The sequence below is a fragment of the Panthera onca genome, chromosome B1 (assembly GCF_046562875.1).
Source record: "Panthera onca isolate mPanOnc1 chromosome B1, mPanOnc1 haplotype 2, whole genome shotgun sequence".
NCBI classification, from domain to species: domain Eukaryota; kingdom Metazoa; phylum Chordata; class Mammalia; order Carnivora; family Felidae; genus Panthera; species Panthera onca.
Window position 1 is genome coordinate 103,675,455 of NC_138342.1, and position 11,099 is coordinate 103,686,553.

Here is an 11,099-nt window from a genome sequence, read left to right on the forward strand (position 1 = left end):
ATCCGCCCTCATTTCGGAATCCTTCACTTCTTGGGGGTGGAAATAGTTTCTTCTCTGAAACGCTGGCAAGGAAAAAGAATGGGGGAGAAAGTTGCATTTAAACGTTTAAAAGTTGAGTCACGGCTGGTTGCACAGCAAAAGCTCCACAGTGTGAGGAAAGACTAAATGTGCTCGGCAGGGTGGGCCTGGGGCGACTTCTGGGGAACTAGCCGGGGTCGAGCCCCTAGAGCTGCGGAGGCCCCGGGCGGTCGCCTCCCGGCGCGCCCTCCTTACCTCCCCCGCTCCCCGCTGCCCCCCTGGGACTGATGTCGGGCGCTTGCGTGCTGCGGCCAAAGCTCCCGATCCAGAGGCCGGCCTCGTAAAGTCCCGAGCGAGTAGGGGGCGGCGCGCAGGAAGGGAGGAGGGCCGGGGGCGTGCGGGGTTGGTGGGTGTTCGGGGGTGGAGATGTACAAGATGTGACGCCGCGGCCGGGCCGGGGCCAGAGCGGCGGACGCGGTGCCCGCGGTTGCAGCCGGAACCCGGGCGCTGTAGCTCGGAGAGGCGGCCCTCCGGAGAGCGGCGGCCGCGGAGACACCCAGCCCTAAGCCCCGGCTCCCGAGCGCCGCGGCGCATCGCGCTCCAGGGCAGACGCGGAGGGGAGAGGCCCAGAGGCGCGACGCTGGGGGCCCGCGGGCGCGGTCGCGCGCCGCCGGGCGGGAGGCTGGGGGGCCGGGGCCGGGGCCGTGCCCCGGACCGGGTCGGGGGCCGGGGCCGGGGGACGGCGGCTCCCCGCGCGGCTCCTGGGGCGCGGGCACCCCGGCACGGCCCCGGGGGAGCCATGGCAGCCGGGAGCATCACCACGCTGCCCGCCCTGCCGGAGGACGGCGGCAGCGGCGCCTTCCCGCCCGGCCACTTCAAGGACCCCAAGCGTCTGTACTGCAAAAACGGGGGCTTCTTCCTGCGCATCCACCCCGACGGCCGAGTGGATGGGGTCCGGGAGAAGAGCGACCCTCACAGTGAGTGCTGGCCCGCTCTTCTTCCCCGATCCCATCTCCACTCTTGTGGTTCTCTCCCCCTCCCCTCCATTCCCTCCTTGGCGCTTCTTGCTTCTCTTCACCCCGACCTTAGTGGGACTTGTGGTTTCTTTCCTAGCGGCCCTCGGTGGTTTCGGGTTCACCACTCGCCCCTTCCTCCCCAGCTGCGGTGTCGGGTTAGATCCTTCCCCAGGCTTTGGAGTGTGCCAGTTTCCCCTGGTAAACCAGTCCCCTGGGCCCTGAGCCTCCAAGGCCTGGGAGGCGGGCTCCCTTCGCGCAGACAACCTGTGACTTAGGGGATGCCCAACGGCGGAGAGGCGAGCGGCTTGCGGAGAAACAGTCTGGGTCCCCATCCTGAAGTTCCAACCCCTTCTGTGTTGGATGCGCGAAGTCCCGCGGACAAAGGCGGGGGAGGGGGGGACAAGGCTGAATTAAGTGCTCTTTACTGGAAAAATACCTTTCCAGAGTGTGCCCTTAAACTCTGATTTGGTAGGATCCAGGCCATCTGGCACACTGCTCTTACACATCCATTTCTATTTTTTTCCAAATTGCCGAAGGCTGAAGCAGCAGAAGATGTGGACCTTTTGTTAAAGTGCGACACACTTTTGTTTCAATAGTGACAAGAACTGCAAAAACTTTTATCTTTCGCGTGCAGTTATTAGCTTTGGGACCTTGGGCTTGTTTTCTGATACCTAAAAATGGGGATAATGTCTACCTTGCATCAAGTTTGAGGATCAAATGAGGATTCATACAAAGTGCGAAGAGAACTCATTTTACCATCGTACACTTTTGTGTTCTGTGAAAAATAATCTGTGGTTATAGAAATAACACTAGCCTAAATCATTGGTTCTCAAACTCCAGGAGTACATTAGAATCACCTGGGTGGGGGGGCGGTTATAACACATTGCTGAACGTTGTCTCCCAGAGTTTCTGCTTCCTTAGGCCTAGAATTCCTTACACCTGATAATTTGCATTTGTAACACGTTCTCAGGTGATGCTGACCTGGGACCACACTTTGAGACCCACTGGTCTCAAAAAAGAGAGGGAAAAGGGCATAAAACTGGCTGACACTGTTGGAATTTGAAGTGAGAGAAGGAGGATCAGAGCGTATTGTAACTGTTCTCCTGTAAGTGTAGGTAAAAAGTCTGTTTTAAAAGCTGTGAGTTCCACCTTTATTGGTTTCTGGTGAAGAATCTGATCCTCTATTTGCCTGAGAAAAGACCTGCAGGAGTTCCGAGCTCCACGCCCCAGGAGTCACCTCTTTATCCTAAGATGCTGATGCAATGTCCTTCCCACCTGTGAAGTGATTGGAAGAGGCGAAAGCTTTGCACTGAGATCTGAGTTGACAAATGAGAAATGTGCTTTTATATTGCTTGGGTTTTTATTGATTTCAAAGCAGCAACAAGCAAAAGATGCAGGTCTTTCATTTTTTTCCAGGCCTGCCATAATTTTTAAATGTTATCAACCGCTTCTATTCAGTAAAACTGAAAAGATGCTCGTAATCCAATATGTATGGGTTAGTGCTGTTTCTCTATTCAGTAATTTGAATAGGTTGTCCAAATTAAATTTTAAGCTTTGTGTTTGAAGTTTGTTTTGCAGTAGTCTGCTAGGTGAACACAGCTGATTAGGGCCAGGTGCATATATATCCCAATGAGTTTTGTTCTTTTCTAGCAGCATAAACTGTCTATAATAATAAAAAAGGAGCATGTTCTAGGACTACAACATAAAAGAGCTCTCCTCCATATTAGGTTCATGTTGGACCTTCCCCTAGTACTCTGTCTCTCTCTTTTTTTTTTAAGACCCTTTATTAGTTGCTGGATTTTTTTTTCCTTTGAAGCTTTTGATACCCTATTTCCTTTAGAATATAACTGGGGGCTAGTGACTGAGGATAATTCTGAATTGCATACCACGCTACCACCCTTGTAATAATAGCTGTTAACTGTTTCTTTCCAACTCTGAGTTTTTTTGCTATCTTATTTTACCTCACTGGTTCTCATAGGTGGGTGATTTTGCCCCATCCCCCCCACCCCCCAGCGTCTGGCAATGCCTGGAGACACTTTTGGCTCATTTGGAAGGGTGCTACTGGTATCTAGGAGATCCAAGCCAGGGATGCTGTTAACCATCCTACAGTGCATCCTACTTTATCCCAGCCACAATTTTTCTTTTCTTTCTTTCTTTCTTTCTTCTTCGTTTTTTTTTTTTTTTTTTGAAAGAGAGAGAATCCTAAGCAGGCTCTTCACTAGGCTCGATCTCACAAACTATAAGATGATGACCTGAGCTGAAATCAAGAGTTGGACGCTTAACTGACTGAGCCACCCAGGTGCCCCAGATCCCAGACGTTAATAGTGCTAAGGTTGAGAATCCTTCCAACTTGATAACTAGCTAAAGACCACATGTTAAAAGTGAAGATTAGAATACTCCAGATTTGTGGAGGGTACTGATTTTTTTTCACCTTTTAGCAGGCAATAGACTAACAATACAAACCTAAAGATGTGATGAATTTAAACCACTTCTGTGTAGCTCAACCTGGACATAAGTTTAAGTACAGTCTATTTTTCTGACATGTCAAAGCTGTGCTGATAGTTGACCAAACCAAGACAAGACCGATGGGAAAGATACAAGGAAAAATGATTGTGGACATGATATAACAGTATCTTCCCAACCGCATTTCCTCCATTACCCCAAACAAATGACACTGACCAGAAAACGTGGGGAAAAAAGAGCAGAGTTGATGGTTGTCACAATTTCCCACTGAATTATGGCTCAGATATCTAGACCTATTTGAAAAGTTAAAAAACCCCTAGTCTCATTCCTCAAACTGTCCAGTTGACCTGAAAATCTCTCCGAGATTTATTCCTTTGGCATGAACATTTTCTGCCCCGGTGTCTTTTAAAATGCAAATATCCTTTGGGTACTTGGAGGGATGGTATAAATGTGGGGGGTGCTGGTTAGGTATGGGGGATGTGTCTTAGGTGCTGAAGGGGGAGACAGGGCAAGGAGGTGTGAGGTGGGGAGGGCAGAGGCAGAAATGAAAGGGGAGGGAGAAGACTGAATATCAATTTTCCAACTTCTCAGTGTTGTTGAAGGCCCCTTTTGCTTCATACCTGGGTATTCTGCTTTATTTTCACTTGAAAGGGCCAATTTTCATGCACTTTCCTTCTAGTCATGGAGTAGCTTTTGTTTGACATGAGATTTTGATAGAAGCACAATACGGTGACAAGAGTCTGTTTCTCCAGCATGTGTGCTCCTCACCCAGCTTCCTTGTGTCCTGGATGTTTTAATTGGCCCCTTCCAAATGTCCATGGGATTGTGTAACATTAAGTATTTACTCTTAAGTAGTGAACTATGTGAAAACTTCCGAAGAGGGAACACTTTAGCCTGAGTGGCACGTACGCCGTGTGGTGGAGTGTAGCAAGAGAAATGTATGCTGCCTATGTACATTTTGGCATTAAATTTGGTCCAGATGCTCTTATTTAGGAAAAACTGGAGGCGGTTAGCAGTGCTGTTTCTACCCTTGGGCTTCTCTTGGGAGCTGACTGCCTGTTTGCCATACTTGTCTGCCTCCAGGTTCTAGAGGATACTGAGACTTGGAGACGTAGAGGGACCTGCCCACTCCTGTGTGGAGCAGAGATGGCATCCTGGCCCGCGTGACACCCGTGCCCTTTGCCACGGCACATATTCCATGCGACTCGACTCATAAAAACATGGACTTGTGAAATTCAGAGGGAGGTGTCAGACCTTTTAGTTCACTGATCTTGTTTTATTGAAGACAGTATTGAGGGTCAGAACAGTAACTGATCACCTGCCTTCATATGCCAATTTCCCCTGTCATCATCCTGAATGAGCTTCTTGCCCACCAGGTCCCTTGCCTTCTATTCCTGCCCTCCTCCAGCCTCATTGCACTCTTCCGTTCAGTCAGAGAGAACACCCTCCAGGGGCCCCACTTTGTGGGCTTTCTCCATTTCAGAGCACTGGGGAAGCCAGCCCCTCGGAGGAGGTCTTACTGGTTCACAGGTTACCTCTAGTTATGTTCCCAGGGCATTGGATAAAGCCACCTTTCTTCTCTACTTCATGTAAACGGAACCATTGATTCAGTGATTCTAGATTCTCTCCCCCATCTTTTTTTGGGTAATATCTGGCAAGTGGATCCCACTAATCTGCCTCAATAAACACAATGTTTACTGTAATGCTATTTATGTGCAGTAAACAAATGAAGTAAGAATCTAATAGCTCATTTAATCATGGAAATCATGTCATTGGTACAGCAATGAAAGGACAATTCATGAGTCATAGATATTACCACACCTTAGCCTTTTAAGAAGGGTTAGATGCCAAGTGACTTCAGCCTAGAAGAGGCAATATCCCCTGTGACACGCCCTGAGGGCACTCCTTGTGTTTATAAAATGTCCATTATGTAATTAGGCTTTGACAATGGTATGACAACGGAGTTCTAAGTATTCTCATTTAGATTTTTGATGGCATTTTAAATGGATGGGTATGATTTTTAAGTTAATCTGAAAATAAAATATTACAGATGTAATAAGACACGAACCATTCTTTTATGCATTATAATTATAAAATTGACTTTATTCATCTATGCATTGATTCTCAGAAATCCCCATCTGTGATATTAAAAAAGGTGATTTTTTAGGTCTCACATCATTAGAACTGTTATTTTAAAGCCACAAGATGTCTGTACAACAGGATAATGACTACACATGTGCCATAGCCTTTTGTTTTTCCAAATTCCAGTGTTGATTTTCCAAAAACCCTACTTGGGCCCCTTTGTCCTGTGGCACACATCTGTTAGAAGGCTGCCTGGGGTAAGAGTCTAAGACGTGAACTGGAGCAAGGCAAATCCACACATTGCGGCAAAAACCTTAACCTCGTTACGGTATTCTATCCAAGCAAATGTATTGTGTTGTGTTTTGCTTTTGAGTTTGTCATTTTCTGCACTCTGAAACCGGAAATCTGGCCTTGTACTCGTATGCTGTCAGTGCTCAATAAATATCCAATGTTTGATTGTTTGCAAAATAATTTAGAATATTGTATCTTTAGGAAATGCAGTTGTGGCTCAATGTTTCCTTGTTGTATTCATTGTTATATTAGCTATTGTATTCTCCTTTGCTATCAAATCCTTCCTCTAATCTAGGTTATTCATAGCCCCAGGAATTTAGGAGAGGACCAAAAGTGGTAACTCCCAGGGAACCTCACCCCTTGAGCCATAGACTATGTTTCTTAGAAGCCAGACTAGTTCCATTCTAAATTCCTGTAGGATATTTTTAGTTTGAAGAAATTTGGAGGATGTGGAGTCAACAGACAGCCAATATTCAGTGTTTAATTTATGTCTCAAGCCAGCTGTCCTCTGTCACTCTTCCTGTGCAAGGTGACTTTTAAATTGACCAGTGTATCCTTAATGCTTGCCTGTTCATTTACAGAAATCTGTAGAGTGTGTGTGTGTTTGTATTTTCAAAGGGTTACTTACTTTCCCCATATTAACTTATACTCTAAATTGAATTATCTTACAGAATTCTGAAGTGAAAGGTTTCCAGGTTTTTAAGGTATTCTGGAGATTAAAAATTGAGGAAGTTCTTGCATGTATAATTGAACGATTGGAAGGAATTTTCCTGTTTAATTTATAATGTTTTTAATTAAAAAAATTTTTTTAATGTTTGTTTATTTTTTGAGAGAGAGAGAGGAGGAAGAGGGGCAGAGAGAGAGAGAGAGACAGGATCCGAAGCGGGCTCCAGGCTCTGAGCTGTCAGCACAGAGCCAGATGTGGGACTCGAACCCACAAGCTGTGAGATCATGACCTGAACTGAAGTTCGACGCTTAACTGACTGAGCCACCCAGGCACCCCAGTATAATTTATTTAATTTTAATTAAGATCTACATTAATTTGTAACTGTAATTTATAATTAATAAATAAAATTAGCCAAGAAGTTTTTTTTTTTTTTTTTTTTTTTGTCTTAAAGAAAATTTGTACAGAGTAGTCATAATCTGGCTAGATTCTGTGAGTACATTGTTCTCTGTTCATGATTTAGGTGCTTGGTGAAGATGCTGACATCTTAAGGTAGGAACCATGAATTCTCCATATAAATAAGCATCATGAACAGCTTAGGACTTTTCCCTCAGGGTGTGCTCACTAAATGTCAGCTGCTGATGAAACCATTTTGTGTGGACTGGCCTGTGTAGTAACTACTCATGGCCCGTATTGCTGTAGAAAGCTTAGTTGAGGTTTGCTGTTCTCTTGGTGTAGTAATGCTTGCATTTAGGCACTTGGTCAATCTTTTAATGAAGGTGATTATATGTAACAAAGTTATATTTGAAAAATATTTGGGAATCTTAGAGATTGGGTGTTAGCATTTCTTCGAGTATTCCATATAGAGAGTGGAATCATTTTTCAGGATAAATAGTAAACTTGTTAGGAATTCTGCTTTCTTTAAAAAGCATTTTGGGTTTTTATCACGTACTATGTGGTATGAAGTTCCTTAGGTATGCTGTGCATTGTGTGTTCATTCTTTTGTGGCCAATATCCGGGAGTCCTGTGTGTTCTTTTTCTACTTCACCTCCTTTTCTCTTTTTAACTCTGGATCCTGTCCACCCCAGAATTCTACGTAAATCATGCTGGGCCCCAGTCTTCCACTTCAATAATGTGGCCTTATCCAATTTGTCACCCTACTTTTGACACGATACTATTTTCTGCCCCTGTCTTCTTGAGAATTCTTTGGTTTCTGTTATACCACATCAACCTAGTTTTCTCACCTGCCAACTATCCTTTCTTCTGATTTCTCCTTCTTTTGGTCTTTTGCTTTCATATTCCCCAAGGCTCTGTTTTGGGCTTCTACCTTTCTTTCTGGGCACTCATATTCCTTCAGCAGATCACTTATGGTCTTCGTCTCAGTCTCTGATTTCCCATCTCTGTGTTGATACTCCGTTTTCTTCTGCTTGAAGGACAGATAAACTGCCACTGTCTCAATTCAAAATGGGTAAAGAACTTAATGTGTTTTTCTCAACCTATTATCTCTTTCTACCCAATTTCTATTTGGAGTGAAATTATTTTTTTAAAGTTTATTTATTTTGAGGCAGGGGAGGGGTAGAGAGAAAGGGGGAGAGAGAGACTCTCAAGGTCTCTCAAAGGCTTAGCACTTTAAGGGCAGAGCTGGATCCAGGGCTCGAACTCAAAAACAATGAGATCATGACCTGAGCCCAGGTCAGGAGTCGAATGCTTAGCTGACTGAGCCACCCAGGCACTCCTGTAGTTAAATTGTTCTTGTCTTCAAAGCTAGACACCTCAGAGTCTTCCCCACCTTAGTGATTTTTCTTTGCCGTGCCTTTTGATTTCCCCTGCCTTCACTTACCTACAACCAGACCCTACCTGACCACCCTTTTCAAATGTGATCTACCTGCTCAATTTTATTGCCCACTATTTACCATCCCTACTCCCCTGATGCTGCCAGTGCTCTTGCTTAATTATAGACCATCACTGCTACAGTGATTGGCCTTTCCTCATGTGATCCTTGTTTTGGAAGACGCTCTTATCAATTCCTCTCACACACTCTTTTTGTTTCCACCTTGCTCTTAAAAAAAAAAAAAAATCTCTTAACAGCTAATCTCAGCAGTTTTCTTTTTTTGTGAAATGTTCCCTAACTTCCCAGGGAGAAGTTGTTTTTATCTCTTTTTTCCCCATAATACTTGGTACATATGCTACTACAAAGTCTAATGATTTCTGTTGTAATACATTGTTGAATTGTTTCTCTCCCGGAGTGGGACTGTGAACTCCTTGCGGAGAAGGACTGGGACAGATTTTATGTATCTGACCTCATGCACAGTGGCCAAAGAATGTTTAAGTTCTACATGTACCCGAAAAATTAGCCAACTCTTTTCACTTCCTTTCTGACTTTCTCACATCTTCCTTCTCTTCACCTTTCCTCAGGCTGTTTGCTTGAGCTGGAAAGTCTTCTCAATCCTCTTACCTTATCCTAGTCCTAATCATGCTTCAGGCCGCATTTCTTTCCCACTGTCCTATACCATCTTTCCTTCATGCTTCTAATAGCTTGATGTGTTTTAATTTCATGTCCCCTAATGTTATTGGAAATTCCTAGTTGGTAAGGATTTAAACAAACAAACATTACCTAACAATCTCTTACTTTCTTTTCTTCTCTGAGGGTCCAAGACTGAATGAACTCATCCCAATTTCTCTTGGCTCCATTTGCTGAATGAATGACCAGGCTGAGGCCTATGAAGAGATTCAATCTACATTTGTGGAATGAGCTAGAACTTTAAATAAATAAGCATAAATACTTAAGAATGAGGCATGTAAAGTGGATAAATTGAATGTAGCATCACTGTAGTTCTTTCTGTAGACACCTTTCATGTTATTTAAAGGGGGCAATAAAGGTAAAACATAATTGTTTGTTAACAGTACTTAAAATTTTTTTTTAAATGTTTATTTTTGAGAGAGACAGAGTGTGACTGAGGGAGGGCCAAGAGAGAGAGGGACACAGAATCCAAAGGAGGATCCAGGCTCTGAGCTGTCAGCACAGAGCCCAATGTGGGGCTTGAACCCACAAACTGTGAGATTATGACCTGAGCTGAAGTCAGACGCTTAACCAACTGAGTCACCAGGTGCCTCTAGCATTATTTTTTATTGTGGAAGTTTTTCTTGTCAGCTATTGAATAACACATCAGTATTTCTAGCCAATTCCAGAACTAGTTCTAATCCTCTAAGATCTGAGAATTCATACTTCAATCAGACACTTTAATCCTTAAGCCTCTATCTCTTAAATTTAAAACCAGTGAATCATTTTATGAATTAGGATTAAAAACTATCTGGTACCATTGTTAGTATACTTTTTTGGGTGAGGAAATGGCACAAATAGTTTAATCCTAATAATCAGATTTATGAGCCAGAATTCATTGCAATCTTAAAACTCTTAAAAGGATAGAAATTGTATGACAAAGTGAGTCATAGTCTTTGTGATGTGATGTCTGTAAGGATGGGTGGGAGAAATTGCTGAATGACCAGTCTTATTCTATTCCTTTCTAAGCTGAATCATTTTGCAAATAGAAAACAATTCATAGGTTTTTCAGTGGTCATTACATAAATAGAAAATGGAAAAGAGTAACAGAATCAAATAATACCTCCATTTAAAAAATTACTTTCTGAATTGTATCACTTGATGAACAGTCTTTGTCTTGAATTAGAAACAAAATTTATTTACTGCTTTAATAACATGTATCTTTTAATCTAACACCTGTGGTCTTGGTCTCTGTCTCTGCCTCTTCTATTAATTATATTAATTTTCTTGCCTAGATTTTTTTTTCTTCTGTGTAATTTGATCTTTCTCCTCATAGCTATTTCTAGCTTTGACTTGTTTGAAGATAGTGTGTGTATGTTGGGGAGAGGTATCATTTACTTACCGGCTCGATGACTACTTGAATTGGATAGGGATTCAAGAGAAGAAGGACCCTTTAATCTTGGAAATCTTGATTTGGTGTAGGCATAATCTTGCATTTTGCATGGTTGGTCCTCTTTTGTTAGTTTTCTTATTTGGAGGTTTGGAGAGCCTTTCTCGGAGGCAAATTTCATCTTAATCTTTAAATGTAAGATTAATTAACCTTATTTCCTTATTTTCTTTGAGGGCAAGGCATTTGTCCAAAACATTATGTGAGAAAAAGAAATATTCTATTTTATGTTTCTAAGTTTTAGAAGTTCTTCTTACATATTTATATTTTTACATTACTCTAAACTCAATAATTTAGTAATGGGAATATAATGCAAGTAAAATTGGGAAGACAATCTTGCTAACTGGTTCAATAGAGATACCATATAAAAAGAGGACATTTATAGCAGGTGTTGGATTAAAAAATAATGAATTGCACAACTCTTTCAGCTACTATAGGGTTGGAGAAATGGGGCACAGATTATTTTGTAGGGAGGTTACTAAAGCCATGAAGTATTTATAGGATCTGTCCAACTTTGGCCAGATGCCTAGGGAGATTGCCGTAGTGATAGGCAAAGTCACTACCTTGCGGGACAGGAAGGGCCAGATGGTTGGTTTTCATCTCAGTATTCCCAGGACC

General features: G+C 43.1%; 1 protein-coding gene across 3 annotated transcripts in view; it reads left to right on the top strand.

The window, feature by feature from the left end:
- Positions 1 to 200: 200 nt before the first annotated feature.
- The window catches only part of FGF2 (fibroblast growth factor 2), a 309,364-nt gene continuing 298,465 nt past the window's right edge, over positions 201 to 11,099 (top strand). For 2 of the 3 annotated variants that reach the window (XR_013555161.2, XM_078445774.2), the window contains exon 1: positions 204 to 995. Coding sequence is in view for 2 of the 3 variants with exons in the window: in XM_078445774.2 (XP_078301900.1) it covers positions 818 to 995 (178 nt within the window). In the remaining variant the exon portion in view is untranslated. Of the gene's footprint in view, positions 996 to 11,099 lie in introns of all 3 variants that reach the window. The other variant, XM_060654251.3, reaches the window with a different exon arrangement.